Here is a 24,718-nt window from a genome sequence, read left to right on the forward strand (position 1 = left end):
CAAGTCACTAGTGGTTTTTCCCATTGACTGCAATAATAATGTTTCACTATATTATTCTGCACTGATTTTTATATTGCTTCAAAAATCAATAACTAGGTTATATGTATGCTATTCCATTTGTTTTGATGTCAAAATTAAGATAAAATACACTATTTTTATACTCTCAAGTCGTGTTACTTACTCCTCTAGCAAAGCATTACTGCTATTTGCCACACTATTAGAACTGAGCTAAGGATTTATTATTGTGAATCCAAGGACCATATTTGGATTATTGTGATAGTAATACATGGCAAAGTCTAAGCCCCACACCACATCATACTCCACTTTCCTACAGTGGCTATTTGAACTCTAGTTTACTGTGCCTAGACCTTGTGTATCGGACACCAGATGCTTTCCCATCATCCCTGAATTGGCTTTTTTTTGTTGCTGGGCTTGGATGACCACAGTGTTGATTTGTATTGGGAACTGCTAGCAGCTCTTTGTGTCTAGAGTGTTTTGTCACCAGTGCAGTGAAACTCTTTAATAGTTCAGCAGTAAACACCTGAGACCAAAATCAAAGCAGAGTAAACCAAAACACACAGTTCCCTTTTGAGAAGTAGGAAGAGAGACTGTGGCACATAGAAGAGTATATTTTACAAGACTAATATTTAAGGTAGTATTTGTAGTTGATTGGACCTAGGAAGGACTTCTGGATTTCTTTGCTTAACATTGTTTTTTTGTGTAGTATGTTTTGCTTATAATGTGCTTTCTTTATTTCATAAGGTAAAGAACTTTAAATTAAAGGTCATTAGAGTGGCATACCGTATTTCCAAAATTCTACACCTACATCATATCTTTAAGTAACCCTTGAACTGCTCTGTCTCTTTACCAATGAGCCATGTGAGGGGGGTGCCTTGTCATTCAAATTTAGGGTCCAATTGAACTGTACCCCAAAGGCAGTAGTGACAAATTACAACATTTGAAGCCCACAGACGTGGGGACCCATGAACCAGTTCTCACAGTGCACCATTTGTGTTCAGTGAACGAGCACCACACATACAGCCCTGTGAGTACCCCAGAAGCTCGAACCAAGGAAGATTAGTCACGTGACCATCCTCCGCAGCCAATGAGCCTAAGCTTATATTTCTCACCTTCCACCTGTAGTTAAAAGAACACAAAACGCTGCCATGCAAGAATTCCTCAAAATAACCATTGAAACAGAGTTGTTGTGACCCTCCTATCCTAGTACGTTGTATCCAGACAACATAGACCTGCCTTTTGGTTTTCTAAATTGTACTCATTGTCTGTTGTTCCACAAGCACATTCTTGTTTTTGCAGCCTTTTATAAAGATTGATGACCACAAGCCACCTCCACTTGTCATGTTAGGGCCTGGAAAGCGCCAGGGACTAGAACCCCTGCCTTTTCCAAGGTAAACTGTCACCACAAGTCTGAAACTACATGCTCATCTTCACTCCAACATATACACATAAACACACCTTCACTCATAACACTAGTGCTACTCTCTGGAATCTCATTAATTTTCCACCCAAGTTCACTCATCTGCTGCGCAGACACTGCACCATGCGCTCATAGATACATACTCCTCAGTAGCAAATGCTACAGAGATGACTAAATCATCATAGTTAAACACAAGTTAGAGGCAGTCTTCATCATAGAATCTTGTTCCTTTTCAAATTATCACAAATCTTTGACAGGCTTCCCCCAGTTGCTTTGACAAATCAAGCATGCTCTTAAGATAAGAGGAGACTGAGCCATCATTAATAACTGCAGTCCTCAATGCAATAGAATTACTCATTCACCAACCACATCCCAGTTTACACTGTATAGACTCTCACTTTCCTGTGATTTTCAGACCTACTGAATCCAATAAAAACTACAGTTAAGAAGCTGCATATTGCAAAAGTACCTCATTAATCTTTCAATCTAATCTGATATTTCTCTGAAAATTCAGCTTCTTTGGCATATCAGCCACATAGAACATGAATGAATTTTTTTTAGCCCCTCAACATACTGGACATCATACAACATATTACTGTTCCACCATAACAAAGAAATATACTTTATTCTAGTCCTGGAGCTGTCAACAATCTAATGGTACTCTTTGATGTCTCAAGACTTGACAGACCAACATGCCTGAGTTTCCCACCATCACTCTCCAGTATCTCACTACAGCTAGCCCAAATGGACCAAACAAGATTTCTATTTCTTCAAAGACTTCCACACACACACTTCCTACTAGGTGTTTGCCTCCATACCGACATATTTGCATCCTGCACCTTATGTCAGAGTTGCTCAAAACACAGTGCACCAAACCCAGGTTATTGGGATCTGCCAAGAACTCAATTACAACAAACGTACAATTAATGGATAACCATTAAACACATGAAACACATGATGATCTAGCAGAACTAAGCTAACATAGCAACCATCCTCTACTTCACAAAAGTTAAAGGAATCTACTTCAAATGAGATGTTAACAGAAGCCTCCAGTAAAAGAAAAGCCTTCCTTGAAGCAGCCAAATACTTCATCAAATCTCCTCCTGATCTCCCCATACCAGAAACAATCAAATTAAAATTAAATGTAATCAGTTCTTTGCAGAGAAGATGAAGAATATGAAACTTAACATCAACATAGTTAAGTAGGTGATGACTTCCCATCCCACTATCTAACACCCACAAGTGTACCAATTTATAAGAACTTTCTATCAATGACTTGTAATGAATGTGCTTTTCACTAAAAGGACACACCCAAATCCTGCACTCCCACTTTGGAGGCAAATATACCACTGCACCTTTAAATAATACACTTTGAGCAGCACCCCCTAAAGACGAGGAAAAGACGCAGCACTAAAATGACCAATTGAAATAAAATTCAGTATATACAAGTAGCAAAGAGTAGAAAATATATACAAAATGGTTAGGAACACCTCACCGATTGAATTTGCATCATCCTTGCCAACTCAAGCTGAGGAAGCCCTTCAACAGCCCAGGAAGGAGTTCAATCAGGACTAAAGTTCCGTCACCTCCACAGCAATACGTCTCTTCTGTGGTGAACTTCCACCTGGCCCCTGAAGGCTCCCAGCTTAAATATCATCACTCAACATGAGGCAAAGCTTCTAGAAAACCTCACCACCTTCTCATTAGAAAAAACCGTGCTGGCTGTACCGGTCTGCGTCAAGGCCAAGACGGAGGCTGGCCAAGCTCCCGTATTTTGACTCTGAGGCAAAGTTGTACATTCTCACATCTTCCAGCCTCTATCTTGACGAAGCTCCCACAAGCCCTTGCAGAGTACATTAAACAAAAGCAATCGCTTAGAAAAACAGAAAGACCTTGAATGTGAATAACCCAAACAACTTGCAAGCACCGTTGTGCACGCAGAAAAAATGGCAGCAAGGCAAAGCCAGGGAAAAAAGAATGACATGATGCCATGTCAAAGCCAATAGTAAGCACTTCTAATTTGCATAACCCATACAACTTGCAAGCACTACTGTGCACGCAGAAGCAAGGCAAAGTCAGAAAACAAGATGACATGAGGCCATGTCAAAGCCAATAGTACTGTTCTACTCCGTGACAGCTCCTACTGAAAGACAGCAAGGTTACAAGAAAGAAGAGAAGCAGGCATATGCAGGACCGTCCTAAGGCTAGGGTAAAATAACACACTAAAGTCAGTTAAAATTATGGTAGTTGAAGGTCATCATAGGGTGCCAAACCACAAGAGTGGCTCTTTCATTACATGACTTCACCAACATCCTCGGACCTTTCAAAGTTGCTTTCTATAATGGTGAGGTGGCATCCTACCCTCGGCTATTGTGAATCCCCTTTTCGGAGAAGTACTCATGTTTGTTCTCAATAGTATTCGTGCCTCCTTCACTCAAGGGATCTTCCCCAATGCTTCCAAAACTGGAAAATGTCAGCCACACCAACTATAGACAAATTGTGCACCTGACATTTATCAGAAAGGTATTCAGTAAAGTAGTTTCTGATGGATACATCTGCCAGTGGATTCCTCACCTTGTGAATATCCCCTGCACCAGCAACATTCGGAAACTTTTGTAGCACTCCACGCCGATGAGGTCGAAGACGACATCACAGAGGCACAGCTCCGCTCGCTGACGTCACTGGATCCATAAGAAGACCTCGTCGGCGTCATGACGTCAGTTCCCTTTTTTCCGTGCCTTCGACGCTAACGGTTTTCGGGGACTCTCTGTAGCTTTGACTGGTTACTTTGTTTTCCTGCTGGTATCTCTCTTTCTTCTTATTTGCAGTTGGAAAATGTCGACTAAGAAGTCCGGGTTCAAGCCTTGCAGGGAGTGCGGTAAGCACATGTCGATCACGGATCCGCACGAGGACTGTGTCTGGTGCCTTTCATCGGATCATGATGTTGAAGGATGCTCTTGCTGCCGCAAGATGAGTACAAAAGCTTTGAAGGAAAGAGAGTCCAAGTTATTCATTGCCAGAATGAAAAAGGAGAAGAGAGGTCGAAGAAGATCAAGATCGAGGTCAAGGTCGAGGTCGGCGTCGAAGTCGACGTCGGGGCATGCTTCGAAGTCCAAGAAGCACAAGAAAAAGAAGAGGCATGGTTCTGGACTTTGTTCGGACAGGGATGCAGCTCCAAGATCGACCTCACCTTCTCGACGTCGTAAGGACTTTGTGTCGCCTTCTCCTGTCTCTGTTCCTGCCTCTCCTGTTGGCCTGACCTCGCCTGCGGCTTCACCGGAGTATTCTCCGGCTCCTTCTCCGATGCCGGCTCCTTCTCCGGTTCCAGTTGAAGAAGTTCCGGCTCCGGACGAGTCTTCGGCTCCGCTGGCTCCACCGTCGGCGCCGATCGGCCCGAGTCCGGTTATGCCTCAGCCTGAGCCATATCCTCCCTTTCCAGGCCGGGGTCAAGATCCAACGCATTATTTAAATGCGATGTATGGGGTCTTTACTAGAGCTATGTACCCCTCTGGAGCGCCTTCGGGTCCCATGGGTCCAAAGGCTTTCAACTTGGGAGTTCCTCAAGCTTACCCTCAAGCTCCTTTTATGCCATTTTTCCCGGCGACGCCGTCTTGGCATTTCCCGGCGCCGAGGACATCGATGCTGCTTCCATCTTCACCGGCTCCGGCTCAACCTCATTCAAATCCGGCTCCTCCTCTGGATCCGGGTTTGACGCCGGCGCCGACGGATGCGGTTACGGCGCCGCCGACTCCTGTTGTGAGAATCAGATCCAGGAGAGAAGCTCAAAGGGTACTAGAAGAACAGAGGTACCAGGTTGAGGAGATGGAAGAAGGTGAGCTCATGGAGTCTGATGATCTGTTTGAGGAGTTGAAAGAGGCTAGTGGCCTGGACTTGTCACCTGAGTGGGAGATTACTCCTCTGGCTGATGCTCCTTCAAAAGATGTGGCTCCCTACCACTCAGTTATTAAAAAAGCGGCTGAGCTTTTGGATCTGCAGTTACCATCTGCCGAGTTTAAGCAGAACATCCTCACATAGGTTTTACATTCTCCCTCCTCTGTATCGGAACCCTTGCTTCCATTTAATGATGCCATTATTGAACTGGTCATGAAAGTATTGCGTAAGCCCTTCTCTGCTCCTGCGGTCTCTAAAACTGTAGTAAGAAGATATAGGGCGGCTCCAGGGGACCCAGACATTCTGACTTCCCATCCTTCTCCGGAGAGTCTGGTGGTTAAGGCTGCTTGTTCTAAAAGATCTTCAGGTGCCTTTCCCCAAGTCCCTAGCAAAAGGGATGCTAAAAAACTCGACCAATCAGCCGAGAAAGTCTTCTCCTCTGCCAGTATGGCTTTAAAATCAACACATGCCACCCGTCTTTTGGGCCGATATATCCATGCTCTAATGGATTCAGCGGAACAATTGGCCCCTAAATTGTCAGAGGAGGATAGACAGAACTTTAACGAGGTGCTATCGGACACTCAGGCGGCTGCGCATCAAGTTATCCAGAGCGGCCTGGATACTGCGGACTCTGTCGCTAGAATCATGGGCTCTTCTGTTGCCACAAGGAGGAGTGCGTGGCTGAAGTAATCTGAGTTTTCCCCTGATGTGCAGGCAACTCTTCTGGACTTGCCTTTTGACGGCTATGGGCTTTTTGGTAAAAAAGCTGATGCTGCACTGGAAAGATTTAAAGAAAGCAAAGCCACGGCCAAATCTCTGGGTCTGCAGACACAACCTAGGGGTTCTTTTAGGAGGTACAGGGGCTTTGGAAGATCGTCCTTTCGTACTTACAGGCAGCCCCAGCAGCAGCAGCAACAGCAACAACAGCAACAGAACACCCTGTTTAAAAGCTACAGGGGCAGAATCAGAGGTCGTGATCGAGGTCAGCAGCTCTCCTCCTCCTCTTCCTCCGTCCCTCCCACCACTGCAAAGCAGCCCTAGATCCACCATTCTGGATCATGCTGGTCCTGTGGGGGCCGGCTTACCCATTTTCTACAAGATTGGGAATCCGTTACTACAGACCTTTGGGTTCTAGATCTTGTAGAAAATGGGTACGCCCTTCCCTTTCGGGAATTTCCTCCGAATTACCCTCCTTGCTCGGAGGACCATCTTCTTCTCCTGCAGGAGGAGGTCCTAACATTATTTAAAAAAAGGTGCGATAGAGGTGGTTCCAGAGCAGGATGCTATTCCCGGTATTTCCTGATTCCTAAGAAGGATGGCAGGCTGCGTCCAATCCTGGACCTCGGGATCTTGAATCTTTTTCTGAAGCGGGAGAAGTTCAAGATGCTCACCCATGCGCAGGTTCTTCAAGCGCTGCAACAGGAGGACTGGATGGTGTCCATCGACTTGCAGGATGCGTATTTCCACATCCCCATCCTGAAGTCACACAGGAAGTATCTCCGTTTGACGATAGGGTCGCAACATTATCAGTTTGCCGTCCTTCCGTTTGGTCTTACTACTGCACCTCGAGTCTTCACCAAGGTGATGGCAGCCCATCTCAGAAGGTCGGGGATTCCAGTTTTCGCCTATCTGGATGACTGGCTGATCAAAGCGGAGTCGCCAGAGAAGGTGCTTCATCATCTGCAAGTTACAACCCAGCTATTGTACAAATTGGGTTTCTCGATAAACGTGCCCAAGTCTCACCTGGTGCCCTCTCAGCGCGTGTTCATAGGGGGCAGTACTGGACACTACTGTTTGTCGAGCATTCCCACCTCCTCAAAGGATTCTCGACATACAGGAAATTATTCCCTTGTTTTACAATGGAGCGGTCGTTCCAATCCTGAAGGTCCTTCGTCTGCTCGGTCTGTTTGCTTCCTGCATTCTGTTGGTCAACCATGCATGCTGGCACATGAGGGCGCTCCAGTGGTGCCTCCGCAGGCAGTGCTATCAGCACTACGGAGATCTCAGGGAGTCTGTGAGGATCTCCAGAGAAGCTGCAGCGGATCTGTCTTGATGGAGCGTGGAGGCCAATCTGTCTCAGGGAAAGCCCTTCCATCTACCTCCATCGGTGGCCACAGTGATAACGGATGCATCCACTTTAGGGTGGGGTGCACATCTGGGGGATCTGGAGATCAAGGGTCTTTGGTCTCCAGAGAAAAGGTTGCTTCACATCAACCTTTTGGAATTGCGGGCGATACGTTTGGCACTCAAGGCCTTCCTCCCTTCCCTTCGCGGTCAGTCGGTTCAAGTCCTGACGGACAACACTACCGTGATGTGGTATATCAACAAGCAGGGAGGAGTGGGGTTGCATTGTCTCTGCAGAGAGGTTCTGCGTCTCTGGTCCTGGGTTCAGGAACAACAGATTTGTCTGATGGCAATCATCTGGCCGGAGTTCTGAACGTGTGTGCAGACAGTCTCAGTCGGCAGTTCTCCGCCGACCACGAGTGGAGGCTTCATCCGGAGGTGGTTCGTCACGTCTTTCGGACGTGGGGAACTCCTCGGGTGGACCTGTTTGCCACTCACGAGAACGATCACTGCCTGTCATTCTGCAGTCTCCAGTATCCGATGCAGGGTGCTTTGGGGGACGCGTTACAGTTGAGTTGGAGCTCACAACTCCTTTACGGGTTTCCTCCCATACCCTTGATTCCTCGGGTTCTGCGGAAGATTCGCCAAGACCGGGCCCAAGTCATATCGATCGCCCCGGATTGGCCAACAAGGGTGTGGTACACAGATCTACTTCACCTCTTATTGCACCCTCCGCTCCGTCTCCATCTCAGGGCAGACCTCCTCTCGCAGTCGCTGCGGCAGGTTCTACACCCCCACCTCCAGAGCCTGCACCTACATGCCTGGAGATTGAACGGGGCAACCTGAGTTCCTTCTCTCTCCCGCCGGATGTGGTGGATGTTATCTTATCATCCAAGCGACACTCCACTAAGTCGATTTATTCCTATAGATGGTCTAAGCTTGTTAAATGGTGTGGAGAGAGATCCATTGATCCTTTAAAGGCCCACTTGTCGGATGTTCTTCAGTTTGCTCTTTCCTTGGCTCAGCAAGGTTGTGCTGTGGCCACGGTTAAGGGTTATTTGTCGGCCTTATCGGCGTTTCTGTGTCTGCCTGATCAGCCGTCTTTATTTAAGTCTCCTATTGTTTTAAGATTTATAAAGGGCCTTACCAATAGGTTTCCGCCTCCTCCCTTTGTTATGCCCCAATGGGATCTAAATCTTGTTTTAACTTTCTTGATGGGTTCCCCGTTTGAACCCTTACATAGCTGTCCTTTGAGGCTTTTGTCTTTTAAAACAGTCTTTCTGGTGGCTATTACCTCAGCAAGGAGGGTGAGAGAACTTCAAGCTCTTAGTTCGAAACCCCTGTTTTGGGCTATACATGCTGAAAGGATAGTCCTCAGGACCAGGGCTGCTTTTCTGCCTAAGGTAGTTACTCCCTTTCATCTGGGGCAGTCCATAACTCTCCCTGTATTTTATCCTCCCCTCGCCCTTCCAAGGAGGAGGAGGCACTTCACCGCCTGGACCCTAAAAGAGCGGTGAGCTTTTATTTGGACAGGACAAAGGACTTGTGTATGGACGATCAGCTCTTTGTGGGCTACGTTGGTCGCACGAAAGACAAGGCTGTGCACAAGTGCACTCTATCCAGATGGATCATCTTGTGCATCAAGATCTGCTACGCCCTTGCTGGTAAGGAACCGCCTTAGGGTATTAGAGCACATTCTACTAGAGCCAAGTCTTCCACCTCTGCTTTAGCCAGAGATGTTCCTGTACTGGACTTTTGTAAGGCAGTGACTTGGGCCTCCCTCCACACTTTCACAAAGCATTATTGCTTGGACTCCGAAAGGAAGAGGGAGGGCCACTTTGATCGCTCTATCTTGCAGGACTTTTTGGTATAGAAGGGTGGACACCCTCCTCCGGGATCGGGACTGCTGTGGGAATCTATTCATAAGGTGAGGAATCCACAGGCAGATGTATCCATCAGAAGAACAAGTTACTTACCTTCGGTAACGCATTTTCTGGCGGATACAGTATCTACCTGTGGATTCCTCACTGAACCACCCTCCTTCCTGTTGTCCACCTTTGTACACCTTAAAGGGTGCTTTGTTTGACATGTTGTTTTACATTGTATCTTCTTTCTATCTGGTACATTTATAGGAAAGGCAAGTTATTTAGCTTTCCTTTTGATTATGCACTATGTGTATTTGTTTGAATATTGTGTACTGTGTATACTTTGAATCTGTTGTCGGTCCACCTGTTCGCCTCAGAGGCACGGAAAAATGGGTGGAACTGATGTCATCACGCCGACGAGGCTCTCTCATGGCTCCGGTGACGTCATGCGGATTCGCGAGTGGAGCCGTAGCATTGTGACGTCCTTGTCGGCGTGGAGAGCTAGGAAGAAATTCCGTGGAATGCTGGCGCAGGGGATATTCATTAGGTAAGGAATCCACAGGCAGATACTGTATCCACCAGAAAAGCGTTACCGAAGGTAAGTAACTTGTTCTTTACCTCTTCTACCCTTTCGCTCTCCTTGTCAATCCAAATAACTGACTAACATATCCACCACTCAAATTACTTTCATATTTCACTATACTAATTCACACTGTATAAGTTCAAGAGTAGCGTGCTACTCGCCGAAAAAAGCACTTCAAACCCCCCATCAGGGGTTGCAAACGCTGGATAAATGCAAACCCTTTTCCCTTCTCTATCCCTCCACTATCCTTCTCAATCCAAATAACTGACTAACATATACACCACTCAAATTACTTTCCTATTTTCACTATACTAATTCACCACTAATACTTTCTGGGTTCCGAAGTAGCGTGCTACTCGCACAAAAAGCGCTTCAACGCCCCATCAGGGGTAACAAGTGCTATATAATTAAAACCTCTTTCCCTCCACTATCCTTCTCAATCCAAATATTGACTAACATATCCACCACTCAAATTACTTTCATATACTAATTCACCACTAATCCCTCTTGGGTTCCGGAGTAGTGTGCTACTCGCCGAAAAAGCGCTTTCACACCTCGTCTGGGGTAGTAAGCGCTGTATAAATGCAATTACAATTCAATACACAGTGATTGGCCATGCGTCTCTGCCAGCCTGCCTGGCGTTATGCTCTCTGTATTCCTGTAGCACGGCTGACGACACTTTGCGGGAGGTATGAAGGTGAGAGTGCTGCAGTGAAAGAGCAGCCTGTTCGTTTCTGTGCACTGAGCAGGCGTGCTCAATCCAGGCCCAATGAGACATTCAGCTGCCCTAATGGGAGTTTCTATTTTTAAAATGATATTATCAGAACAGCGAGTTGGTTACAATGCAATCAATCGTGTTTATTGATGGATGTAGGCACATTAAAATACATTTGCTCTGCTGTACATTCAGCCACGTGAGTGGTTTTATCTATCCGTCAGTCAGCTCGTTTGTCTAGGAAGTAGGTTTATTACCTAGAGGAACAGGTTGATTAATGATCAGATAAAGTTCCTCATGTGCAGAAAGTATGCACTCACATACTACTATAAAGTTGAAGAAAACCTAGATGTTTGTTTAGATACGAGGTCCCATCAAGAGATAACGTATAAATGTGCATTACTGTGTAAAAAGGTTCATTTATCAAAATAAAGGTTAATTTATGAATACACATAGGATGATTCAAGATGTTTAGTAGCAATATTGATGATCAGCCCTGACCTCAAAGAGATGTGCAGGCATGCGCTATATTATTTTATTTTCCTGCGATCTGCGCCTGGAGACTGTCCATCTGGGCACTGTACAGTTTTGTTTAATCAAGGCATGGAAGGAGAGAGAGGAGTGTGTACTAAAAGAAGGCATAATAGATCATTAAAAAGAGTGCCCATGAAGGATAGTTTGAAAAAGAGATTCTGCAAGAGATGTGGTTGCGGAGAAGAAAAGCCATTGTAAATGTGGCCCTGGTTAAATAGCCTATTTGGATAATCTGTTTTGGAAGAGCTTCCAGTGTATGGAGATAAGAAAACAAAGTTACAAGATAACACAACGCATCAAAGTGGCGCAGCTAGGACTCACTTATAAGCATAGTTGAATGTGTTCTTTACAGAGTCCTGAAAACCTCAAGGCAGTAACTTATATTTCTGCTAGTCACTTCATAATATGCTCGTCGGGTCAGCTCCGTCCTTTTCACCTGATGCATTTGCAAGAACTTTCCAGGCTGCAGTATTTTGAATATAAAAAGAAGCTAGCCCTGGTTTGTTTAATTCTTTAATGCTGGTCTGAGGTTCTAGGCAGCGGTTCTATTAGGTATTTATATGTAATTACCTATCAGTAGCTATCATTTTTTTTGCTATCTCTTGCTATGTACATTTCGAGGTTGCTCTATGTTGTTTAACAGTCTCGTTAAACTGGCATCTATAAATATTTCAAAATGTACCAAAGTTTTATTCCAATTTGTGAAAATATGTACAAATTTGGATATGGATTCATGAATATGAGGCAAACCTCACTGTTCTATCCATTTACTGAACTGGGGAGTTTGCCTATTGCATCGGCGAGTCTCTAATTGCATGGGAACAAAATGAATGTTGTTTTGAGGAGTAGTGATGTAAGGCACATTAGTCGCACTTGTAGCGCTTCCATGCAGCACTACAATGCGCTTCAAAAAGCAGTAATAAAATTGTGGCGATTGGATTCAAGAATTCTCACACTTCTATTTCAAAAGCTATACCACAAAGCACACATTATAATAGCCTGTCGCTGAAGTTTGACGGTCTCTAATGTAAGGTGCAGTGAATCTGATAAATAGCATTTCTTTCTTGCTCTGTGTGACTGTGTTTTCTAAGGCCTTACAATGTGACAGTACAAACTGCGTCCTCATTTTTGCCTGATGAATTCCTTGTACTATCTTTTCAATGGTGATAATTACAGCAGACCTACTAATACTCCTTCAGGTTTATAAACATTTCAGGGGTGCCCTTTTAGAAATTCCTTTTTAATATATTGTTTTTTAGCCAAATTCTACATAAAAAATATTTCCTGCAAAGTGCACCATTTTCCCCTCCTTTATTAATTTTTTTTCCCGGGAGAGAGCCCCCTATAACTGCTTCATTGGCAGTTGAAGTTGTCTGCTTTGCTCACTTCATCAGACTGGTCGACAACCTTTAATGCCACCACTTTCAAAAGTTACTAGCCGCCCCTGCTATCTTCCAGGCAGGAATCTGCGATTAATGGATAAAGAGCCACTTACCATTCCCGCATCTGTCGATCAAGGTGTGAAGCCAGATCTTTTTCTTATCTGGCCCCCACTTACTGGAATAATTTGCATTTCAGATCCGCGCATGTATTGATTACACCAAATTCAAGAAATTCCTAAAGACTCACAAGGACGTCTTAAGGATTTCATATTTTGGGCCCCCCTTTTCAAACAAACTTTGAATTTATGATCCAGTTTCAGCTCGTCCATGCCCACTTTGCCCACTGCACTGGCACACTGGTACAAATGATAAATCCGTTTACATCTAATTTTCAGAGATAATGACTTTTTTTCGGTATTAAAATGCAGCAACAGCTCACTAATATTATTGCAAATAATCATGGTGACCCCCTCCCATTTCTCAATTGTGAGGTCCTGCTTTCTTCTAAAACAAGGCCTTTTTATATATGTTGCATGGGTTTGAAAAACAAACATTTTTCTGCAAGATGTCGGTAATAAGCTCCCATATATCACTCACACAAAAAATACATTAAAGGAAATTGGTATTTAAAACAATCTGTTTAAGAATTAATCAAGGTCATCAAGACAAGACTATCTACAGAACACGGCTGGCTCGATCAGGGGGCCCCATGAAAGTGGCCGGGGCTCACTTGCTCATGCCTTAAAACGTCTCTGCTGAATTAATTAATTCTGCTCTCTGTTCCTGCCGCTGTGCCTGTTCTCAGTGCCGAGATACCCCATTAGGGTGATTTGTACGCTATATCAAATTAACATTACATTCATAACTGGCAATTACATTATGAATTCTTAAAGAAATTATATTGACTGGAATAAGGACTCAGAATTTTTTTGCCCGCCATCTTGAATGGTGGGAGTCTGCACCTTCTCGTGAGTAGAACGCTGCAGAAAGAAATTTCTGCAGCCATGGTGACCAACCCCAGGGGGGGGGGGAGTTGGCAGAGATACGCACAGGAATGGAAAACTCAAAGCCCACAACAGACAAAACAGAGTAAAAAAGAAATTGCAAAAAGTTCGCTTTTTATGTACCAGAATTAACCGACATTTTAGGAGTGACTAACGGATCATTTTTGATGTGCGAGTTTCAGGCACTGTAAAAAAAAAAGAACAAAAAAAAGCACATGCAATGCTTAACACTATAATGAGTATCTGAGGGGGTTGGACTTTTTCTCTGTGCCCGACTCCTCCCGAGCAAGGCCTAACTTAGTGCACACTGCAGGTTGGAAGTTGTTAGACCAAATCCTGCCCTCAAATCCCACTGTGCAAGGCCAAATGCTCAGCATGGCATGACTGATGGCAGAGGGTTTGAGTGCAAGGCCTGGTCCAAAGGCCATGTGCAGCAGGGTTGAAATTAAGTACAACTTAGGGCTGTCAGGATGGCCGAGTGGTCTAAGGCGCCAGACTCAAAAGAAATTAAGTACAACTTAATATAAACAATTAAATTCACTGAAAATAACACAGTTAAAAATGGAGTTATGGTTTTCAACGCACAGAACTTGCGCCAACGCAGGGCTCAAAACACTAATTTTCCAATGGCATACAAACAAAAAGATTGATCAAGAGAACAATAATGTGGGTGGTGCAAGTTATGCCATGTGTTGTGTATTGATAACCAGAAATGGTAAAGTTCAGTGTTTTTTCTTGTTTGAGCCAGAAACATAACTCAGTGAATTTATAATTGGCTTTTAACCAAAGAGCCCATTTTCCTCCTCCTCGCCATTGCCATTCACTATTTCCAAGTCCTAAATGGCCCCCAGAAAGTGCCCTGTCTCCAACTCTGGAGTTTCATGTTCACTGATGGAGATCTGGCTTTTCCCTATAATCCCACTAGTCCCTCATCCAGACCCATCGGAGTCTGCTAACCCAACATGCTCATGTGACTTGCTGAGTCAGCAAATTTCCAAACACTCAATGAAGGATGTTTACAATGAGTCCCATTTTACCTAGCTCCCTTGGAGGAGGTAAAGGAGGATGCGACATTGCAGGAGCATTGGTTGTAATATTTTATTGGCACAGCTGTTTGTTTGTGTGATTTGTACCCTCTGTGATTCAGAGAAAATCGATATATTCTGAAGGAGCAGAATGAATGAAAGTCATATATTTCTGTCCACAACATCTGGATTATAAAGGCCATCTCTTTCAGCGACCTGCAGTTCTGTGTCATCACTGGAGGACATCAGTGTTCGTTCTGCTGTGTCATGTGGGTATTGTAAATCCGTCGGATGATGGCTACAGAGTGCCGGCAGATGCAGGCAGGCGTAATCTAAAACCTGACAGCTGAGAGGCTATTTGGAAGAGGTTCATTTTGAATCTAACTCAGTCTTGCAGTACACTATGATTATGGCATCCAGAGACAGGGAGTTTCCTCTCTTAGTACTCAGCCTTGCAATTGAACAGCCACCTGCCATCTCTATTTGAAGCCTCCATAAGCCAATTGATAGAGAGACACTGACCTCAATGTGCGCTTGGGCTTGTGGGTTGTAAATGGGGCTTTACTTTTCAGTTCTGTACATTCTGTGCTTCTCATCAGAAGCTGTGCATCTGCTCAATACCATTTTAACTGTTAACAAAAGATTAATCAACAGAGCTTTCAGTCTTATTCTGTGTTCCACTTGCCCTTCTATTCCCAACCAAGCATATGCACTCTGCATCCACTACAAACAAAAAAATGTGTTCTTCTTTTAGAAACTTTGTTTAAAAAGAAAAAACACAATAGACTCGACCTGACATGTTGCTTATGTATTTTCTCCTCAGGATTACTTCCACGAACTGACATGCATCACAGAAAGGGAGATGTTTGTGGTACCCATCCGAGCAATTGGAGCCCGGGCAATTCTGGACTTCCCTGACGAGCTGAACTTCTCCACTTGCCCAGTGAAATACAACTCCCAGAAGACCCTGCTCATACGCAACATTGGCAAACGCGAAGCACGGTTCGAGCTCGACGTTCCCAGGTATCCAATACTCCATGTTGTAGTGTCCAAGAAAAGGAGTCTACTACTTATTTATTAGTAACTCTCGGCTAATATTGAAAGTATAAGAAGCGTTCTCGAGGTATCATGGTGGAAAGTGATCATAACAGTACGGGGGGCCTCCTATACATGGCAGGAATCTTAACAGTGACAGAATTGAAAACGTGAACAAAATACCTTGCGGTATAAAGGGGTCACGGACAAGCAGTTCAAGCATCAGCAAAACGAGTGTAGACCAGTGAGGACTAAACATGTATAGCTCAGTCAAAGCTGTAATGAAAAGTGATGGAGATGTAGTCGAAGGAGATGAGCTAGAGAGGGGAAATGCCTCAGGCAAATTACGAGCGTCAAAAGTTAGTGTGAACAAAAAACAAAGAGGCAGGACGTCCAGGAAAACAATCTAGTTTGGGTGACAGTGTGGACAAAACTGAGTAGAGGTGCCATCTCCTCAGATTTGATCCTCAGCAACTAAATGTATGTTGGTGATTCTGGTTGCTTGTTTTTAGACCTGGCTAGACAGTGCAGGTTTCACCTGACCTTTTGTGATCAACAGAAAAGAAGCCTTCTAAGGTACTACTGAGAGAGGCGCTTAGACTGGACCTACACGTTGGTTTCCTTGAGTGCAGCATTTAATTGGGAAGAGGTAGTGTACTTCCACTGAAAGAGTGTGTCAAGTTCACTTCTTTTGCTCATTCTCTATACACCAAGACTGAGTTGGTTATGGTGGCAAGCCACTGTTCAAAGCTATAGGCTTGATCAGTTTATTGTGGAAAGTTAGGATAAGGGCAGTAGACTGGAAATATTTATGGTGAAAAGTATATTTTAAGTCGGTACAACAGGGTATAGTGTTAGTATTTTGTACTAAAGCATGCAGTGAGGTGTTTTGTTCAGTGGCGTCTCGCAGATTATCATATTAGGCAAGGTTTTTGGTATTGGGCACCCTCCTCTGACAACCTGTGGGGATAGAAGATGTGCACTGGGAGAATCCTTGTTAGGCCTTCTTAAGCGAGACAGTATTTTGTTTTGCCAACTTTAATTATAAATACATTTGTACTATTATGATTTTATGTGTAATGTTTACCTTGTGGGAAAGTTGGTGACAAGTCAATGATAAAAGCTTTAGGCTTGATTGGTTTACTTTGAAAAACTATGTATAATGCCATAGCACTCACTAATCGTTTATTGTGAAATAATTTGTCAAGGCAGATAGGCTTTTAACAGTGGATTAGTGTCACAGTGCCTTACAGGCTGCAGACAGGTATTTTGTTACATAACATCTCGCAGGATGCAGGTGTTAGACACCCACTCGCACAAACCATTGGAGCAAAAGATTTTCAATTTGGTAATTCCTTTTTTTCTACTGTATTTATAATTTTAGTAGAACAGGACAGTCATAAACACCACAACCCACAAAGTGGGGCATTGCAAAGCAGTTGCTAGGACATCAGGGTTATAGGGAAGGGGCACTAAAAATTCAGGCTCCAGGATGATGCATGAATCGAAACCTATCAGGCAGGGAAGGTGGCGTCTTTTGTAAAGAAATACAATGAGAGCCCAGGATATGGGTTTTGGCCATGAGGAACATAATGCATCCAGTGGCTTAACGAAACTCAAGGGGGCCACCCTCTAAAGTACATGGAGGGCCCCCCTTCCAGCTCACTCAGGAGGTCTCAGGCCAGCATACTTTGCTGTGGGGGCCCCCTGGAGTTTGGGCCTCCCCTCACTGTGGGGTCTGCGGGGGCCTTTGTTACGCCCCTGAATGCATAGTGTTCAGGGAGAGCAGTCTAATGATTCAGCTCTGAACGCCTGATTCAATAGATCACAAGTAGTCCCAGAGAGATTGCCAGATATCGTTCAGTTTGGCAGAAGGAGTTTGCAGCATCACGTAGACATTGCTCGTTGTGTCACAGTAGCTCATACTAGTTAGTCAGGCTTTCACAGTGGGACGGGCACCACTATTCCAGTGCAATGCTATCTCTTTTAGCTAACAGCAAAGCTATGGCAGTGAATCTACGAGTACTCTTCGGGATGTCTGCTACATACCCCAAAAGCATATCTGGCTCAGTTTTCGTCTCGATTATAACAGAAAGGCAGTCAAACACTTCAGTCCAGAATGTGCATACATATGGGCATGTCCACGACCAGTGGAAGAAGTCTGCCACTGGGGCGCTACATGTAGGACATTAGGAAGATCTGGTAGAGTCTACTTTAGTCAACCCACTAGGAGTGGTGTAGGTTCTATGTAAGAATTTGAAATGGAGAAGTTTATGCCAATGATTAGGTGAGACCTATTTAGTCTGCAACCAGCAGTAGTACCATTCCTTGTCGTATAGAGGGTAGCCCAAGTCATGTTCCCATGTCGCCTTGATTTTCCAATCATGTGTGTGTTTTGGGGTCATGGATGCAAGGTAGAGTTCAGAGACCAGTCACCCCTCTTCCTTATCTTACTGAGTCGAAGGCTGCGGAGAGGTCCAGGAGGATGAGGGCCACAGACTCCCCTCTGTCGAGGAGGGAGTGGATGTCATCTGTTGCGGCGAGGAGGGCAGTTTTGGTGCTGTGGTTTTTCCTGAAACCAGATTGGGAGGTGTCCAGGATGTTGTTTTCTTCAATGAAGGAGGCAAGCTGGCTGTTGATGGCTTTTTCAATGACTTTCGCCAGAAACTGGAGTAGAGAGATGGGTCTGAAGTTTTTGAGGTCGGTGGGGTCCGCCCAGAGTTTCTTCAGGAGAGGGTTGATCTCTGCGTGTTTCCAGTCATCGTGAAAGGAGGTGGTCTCAAGGGAGCGGTTGATGGTTTGGCGAAGCTCAGGGGTGATGATGTCAGCAGCTCTGTGGTAGATGTGATGGGGGCTGGCATCCGTGGGGGCCCCGGAGTGGATAGACTTCATTGTCTTCAGGGTGTCTTCGGTGGTGAGGGTGGTCCAGCTGTCAAGTGTTGGCTGTGTGGTGTCGGGAGTGGGGGGGTTCCGCGTATTGGTTTTCGTCGTCGAAGTTGTCGTTAGAGGGTCTTGATTTTGTGGTGGAAGTAGGAGCTGAGTTTGTTGCAGAGGTCCTTGGGGGGGTGTGAAGAACCGGGGTTTAACCCAGCGGCGTCAGGGGCACGCCTAAGATCTTCGAGTTCACCTGTCTTGGTTTACAGAGACACGGAATACTTGTGGATGGCATCAGAGACCAAGTTTATTAGCTGCAGCTAGTAACAGTGATCCTAGAAATACATCACAGTGTAAATTCTCAGGAGACTGCTCATTTTACTAAGGCGAGACGTCTCCTTTTATACCCAATATTCACATTATAAATGTACACCCACTGCACAAAATTCTAGCCAATAAGGTACATTTTCAAACAAAGTGTCACATAACAAAAACTCAATTTACAGTATCCCAACCCAAAAGTTAATTATTAGGAATGTCCCAAATTCAATCTCCACAAGCCGGACAAACCTATAATTGAAAGCATAACCCATGTAATGAAGAAACATAAAAAAAGAAACAGTAACAGATGCTGAACAAGATAAGGCATGTGCAAGGAAACTAAAAGTTAACGATGTCCTGAACATTGATTGGCAATCTCAGACAAAGATCGATCAGGGAAATTGGCTTTGCGGGGTCAGTTTCAGGTGCAGAGGTCAGTTTCTTACAGTTCATTTCAGAGTCAAAAAGAAACCTAGTTAATGTATACATGAACTAAGAAGGCCAGGCCACTTTATTCGCCAGGCTACCTTCACAGGCCTACGTGAGGGCAACACAAAATGGTGGCACAGAACAAAATGTAGTCAGACTTGAGAATTACAGAACCTCAGACCCTCCTTTTGCCATTACGTAGGCAATAACCTAAGACTCATGTTAATCTGACTCTAGGTCTATGTCGATATTCATTAGGTCATCAAGGTGTTGCTGTAGCATCATCTTATTATTCTCTACTTCTCTCGGGACAGGTCTCTGAACACACATAGTAGCACAAAGACTACAAATGGCGGGACCACACTGGATGCAAAGACAACAAGAGAAAAGGATGGTTAAAACCATACCAAGGAATGTCAAAATCTTCCATCCCCATTTGGACAGCAGTCCCCAAAACCATCCCGTCAATGACCAGTCTCCTTCGTCTACATGGATAGACTCAGAGATTTTATACAACCTAGAGATGGCTTGGTACACTGTAGGGGCATTATCTGGTATGTAAACACAGCAACTGGATCCAATCAATTTAGATACTCCTCCTCGATCTGCAAGTATGATGTCTAATACCATACGGTTCTGCAAAGTCATAAGACGGTCCGCTTGAAGCTCAGCTGTAACATTACTAAGAGCACCTGCTGTCTCATTAATAGTAGCTTCAACCATGTGGACAAGCTGTCGAATATGCCTACTATTGATCATAGGACCCCAAAAGGGCAAGAAGCCCTTGAAGAAATCTCCTACTTCGTGTGCTGCGGTATCTATCTTATTGAAGACACCTCTACCATATCTCGTTCTATGATAGTCTGAAGCAGTATGTATGTAGGGGGAAGTAGAAACGCCACATAACACTTTCCTGAAAAATCAGGTGGCAACCATGTGTAGGCTCTGTCATGACAAACAAAATATGTGCCTTTAGCTGGCACAAACGGTGGAGAAGTCCGAAATGAATAGACATTGGTTTGAGCACACACACTCTTACCTAGCTGAGCTTTCGGATTCCGACCATTACCTTGAAAACAAAAGTGGCCTCGGTTGGGTACAATCCAAATAGGGGGAGACCTTTTTCGTCTCTCCTTCTCTGTCAAACTGGTACTATATCCAGTCACGTTCCAACCAACGTAAGCCTGCACCTCATCCTTAGGGATAGCATTATATGCATCAATATCTCGGATCATAGCTACTATTCCCCTTATTAAGGCACTATTGCTCGAGTTATCTTTAAGGGAACGTAAGGGGCGTACCTCATTTGCATAGATAAACATGGTCTGAAAAGCCCACACAGACCCATTAAAAGAAAAAGGCAAAACCAAATATGGCATACCTTTATCTGTCGTATGAGGCATAAGACCACAAACACAACAATTAGTGGTATTTACTACTAACTGATGCTGATGCAACAACTGTATAAACGAGTTGTTGACAAATTCTGATCTCCTTGTCTGTTCATGTTCAGGCAACGTATAAAACTAGTGCAAAGAAACAGTAGTGAAAGAAAGCATAGGTTGGGAGGTGGGTGCAGATGTCTGTTGTGTAGCATAGACAGTCCAACCCACACAAGCTAATGTGATACTTAAAAACATCAAAAAGTACAATATTATAAAACATTTGCTATGTATCAATGTACAAAATCTTATCTTAAGATCAATTCTCTCAACATCTCTTTCAGTTACAACAGACTCCATCCTCTAACGTGCTGCTCGCAGCAATTTTCCTTCTTCACTCAAGTGCGCGTCCAGGCGTCCTAGACGTCCCTAGAACCGCAGACCTTTCGTCAATACGCGGGCCACCCCTTAAGTTCTTATACCGCGACCCTGCAGCTGAACCCGGATGGTGGTTCGAAAAAGAAAAAGAAAAATAGTCTCTTGTCTGGGAGAGTGTAATTCACACAAAAATTCAAATTTTATTTGTCCTTTTTAGACCTTAAGTTGTAGCGTTCTTTACCAGGCACAGTTTGATCCTGAAAGAGTGTCTCTGGGTACGTAGTATCAAGTCTCAAACACGGCGGCACAGCTTCTTGCAAGACTTTATCATCCGCACGTTCTGACTGAGTCCATTCCAGATGTGCATCGCTAAAAGGTACAAAACTCCGGAACCCTTTCACTCTCGGAATCGGCAACACCTTCCCGGACCCACTTATCGTACGGTAAGGGCAAAGGTATCTTCTTACAATGGGTACCATGTACCCAGTTTTTCTTGCCGAACACCTTAATAGCAGTCCGAGTTGATAACAGGACTTGGTATGGACCGGTCCATCTTGGTTCCAAGTTCTTTGACCTCTGGAAATTCTTGGTTAGAACCCAGTCGCCAGGTTGAATTGTGTGGCCTGCGTCTACAGAAACTGAAGGCAAAGTGTCATGGACCTGTTGGTGAAGAACACGCAATTTAGCAGTCAAATCATGTAAGTAGTCAACCAACATAGGGTACTCGATATCACTGTACTTCTTAGGCCTCGGCACACCCCAGACATTCGCCGGGCGTCCAAAAACAATCTTGTATGGGCTAAGTCCCACGCAAGAATGTACTGTCGTTCTCGTGGACAAAAGTGCCAATGGTAAGGCATCGGGCCATGTAAGACCAGAGCTCGCTTGAACCTTGGCCAACTTCAGCTTCAGAATGCCATTATAGCACTCGACCAGGCCTGCTGACTGGGGGTGATTCGCAGCGTGGAATTTCTGATTAATACCCAGACCCGCACATACTTTCTTCATAATCTGACCCACGAATTCACTTCCATTATCACTCCATACCATCCTCGGCAAGCCATATCTGGGAAAGAATTCTTTGAGCAAAACCTTGGCTGTAGACAAGGCAGTATTATCCTTTACGGGGTAGGCCTCTATCCATCTGGAAAAGGCACAAACAACCACAAGGACATACTTCAAGTTATTGCATCTTTCCATATGAATATAGTCTATCTGCAGCACCTCGAACGGATACGTTGGAGGAGCAAAATGACCCGCTGGAGTTGGGGTTCCCTTTCCAGGATTATGCATCAAGCAAATCATGCAGTGTTTAACCAAATTCTCAGCACACTTAGGAATTCCACCATTCTGCCATACCGGAGCCAACAACTTACATATCCCTTTTGAACGAATGTGAGCCAACCCATGAGCCATAGTAACCACCGGAAGCACATAAGCATCCGGCAAAAACCATCGCTGGTGCTCTGACAACTCAACCCAACAGCTTGTTGAATCCAACATTCCCGTACTCTCTCTCCACATACTCAATTCTTTCTCAGTAGCTTCTGCCTGAATCATCTTCACACTTTCTGTTGTATCTTCACACATTCCTCCTTCCACAACCCATCTGGCAGGACCTGCAACAGTTTCTGAAACTGTGGGGGTTGCTGAAACTGGGAAGGTTGCTGAAACTGACGCTGATTAGGGCGAGGCGGATAAGCCTGCTGCAGAAGAACTTTCGTTTTTAATTCTCTAGTCTTCTTCTCTACTTTATCCTTCTCATCTTTATCTCTATTATCATAGTATTGTGCAGTAGCCAATATCTGAGCTGAAGAAGAAACAGCCCATTAACTCTCAGAGTCCTTTAACTTATTAGAAAGTTTAGGAAGTAAATTAAAAACAAACTTATCTACAAACAACCTCTGACCATCTTCTGTACTCATATCCTGACCACTATGATCAATGAATGTTTCCTCAAACCTAGTGAAGAAATCAGACACACTCTCGTCTTTCTTTTGTTTGCATGCTGCTAACTTGTCCCAATTCACCCGCAGAGGAGGCATCATAGTTTTCATTAAATTAATAATCCTACCAGGTAGTTCTGCAACTAAGGGTTCAGGTTTGGCACCTCCTACCTGCCGACCATCTGCAGCAGTAATATTAACCCACGTATCTCCTAACTCGCGTGATCCTCGTGACGGATCTTCGCCCACAAGGGTTGAGGAACTACATTACCCATCAACATATCTATGTCAGCTAAATTCATAGCACATGCATCAACTGTCTGAGACAACTCCTTATAATAACCAGCAGGATTTTTACGGGGGTCAGGCAAAGTCTGCTTAAGAGCCAGAACCTCAGCTCTCTTCCAAGGGACATGCACCCACACTCGCTGAAAATGAGCCGGCGCAGCCGCAATACCATGAGCGGCATCAGCCACAACTGCCTCTCTCCATACAGGGGGAACCTCTCTCATAGGATACTGCTTCACTTTTCTCCTAATAGAAGGGTCAGGTTCGAACAATGACTGAGGTGGAAGTCTAGACCTAAAAGTGAGTAGTGTCTCTACCGCTTCCTCAACATCGGAACCCACTATCGTCCCTTTAGCAAATTCAGACTGAACATTAAGCAATTCCAGTGGAATTGAACCCAACTCATTATCTTCCCACTCCTGACGAAGGAAGGTACACATGACATCAAAAACATACCTTTGTTTTGGTGCCTCCCACTGTAGGAAGATATCCATAACCACTTGTGGACTGTACTTGGAGGTATTCGAAACCCATCTACGAGCAAGGAGATCTAACACTGCCCGTTCTTCGGGACCAGGGAGGTGACTACGTCTCTGCTTACGTTCAGAAACAGGCGTCATATTCAGTGACCCAAAGAAAGGAGACAAAAGACTAGTGACAGTCTCAGTCATTCGTTGCCGAGCAGAAGGAGAAGAAGTTGACATGAGGACAGGAGACAAAGTGTTTTGAGGTGACAGAGACGTAGGGACAGAAATAAGAGAAGTCGAAGATAAAGGAGTGTAAGGCAAAGGAGTTTGAGGCAAGGCTGGTGGCAAGGCTGGCGGCCCTGGAGGGGGCTGCGCCGGGGGAGGAAGAACCACCTGTGAAGCAACGGGTGGCTGAACAACAACAGGGGGTTGAACGACAACAAGGGGTGCAACAATTGGAGGTAACGGAGGTGCAGTAGCACCCTGCACATAAGGGGGTGGTAATCTCAGTAAATGTGACATCAAAGGATCCTTTTCAGGGTCTATAGTCACATTTGAAAGGGGAGGTGGCAAAGCCGGGTAACATTTGTCAATGGCCATGCAATGTTGTCTATCTGACACTTCAATCGCACGATCTTCTTCATCTTCCTTAAACTGCCTAGCAGCTTGCATTACCGATATATTCCTTTCCTTCTTATCTCTCTTAGCTTGCTTAATTTCTCGCTGTTTGGCTTCCTTACGCCAAAGGCGGAAAGAGTCAAACATCGTCGGCCGGGCTTTCTTCTTAAATAGCGCAACTTCTAGGTTATCTAAAACATCTGATTCAAAACTACCATGTTAAGGCCATCGTAAAACACCATCTTTCCTTGTATAACGGACCCATACTTCATTAAAGGTAATGGGACCTACACCATGCTTTGAATAGAGCTCATAAGTTGGAGTTCCAACCGGAGGTATCGGACACGAGTCCTCCAATCGGGAATCCCTATTACAACTACAACAAAACCATTTCCTAAATTTGCTAAAACCAGGCATCTTTTAGCTCACTAGTCTTGCTTCAAACTTCAAGGGGTTATCAAAAATGATACAGTCGCAAA

The 24,718-nt window shown here is 44.6% G+C and overlaps 1 protein-coding gene across 1 annotated transcript in view; it reads left to right on the forward strand.

The window, feature by feature from the left end:
- HYDIN (HYDIN axonemal central pair apparatus protein) overlaps nucleotides 1-24,718 on the forward strand; it is a 2,467,744-nt gene that overhangs the window by 352,197 nt on the left and 2,090,829 nt on the right. The window contains exon 6 of the mRNA XM_085640020.1: nucleotides 15,325-15,524. Coding sequence (XP_085496146.1) covers nucleotides 15,325-15,524 — 200 coding nt within the window. The remainder of the gene's footprint in view (nucleotides 1-15,324; nucleotides 15,525-24,718) is intronic.

Source organism: Triturus cristatus, chromosome 12 (genome assembly GCF_964204655.1).
Source record: "Triturus cristatus chromosome 12, aTriCri1.1, whole genome shotgun sequence".
Taxonomy (NCBI): domain Eukaryota; kingdom Metazoa; phylum Chordata; class Amphibia; order Caudata; family Salamandridae; genus Triturus; species Triturus cristatus.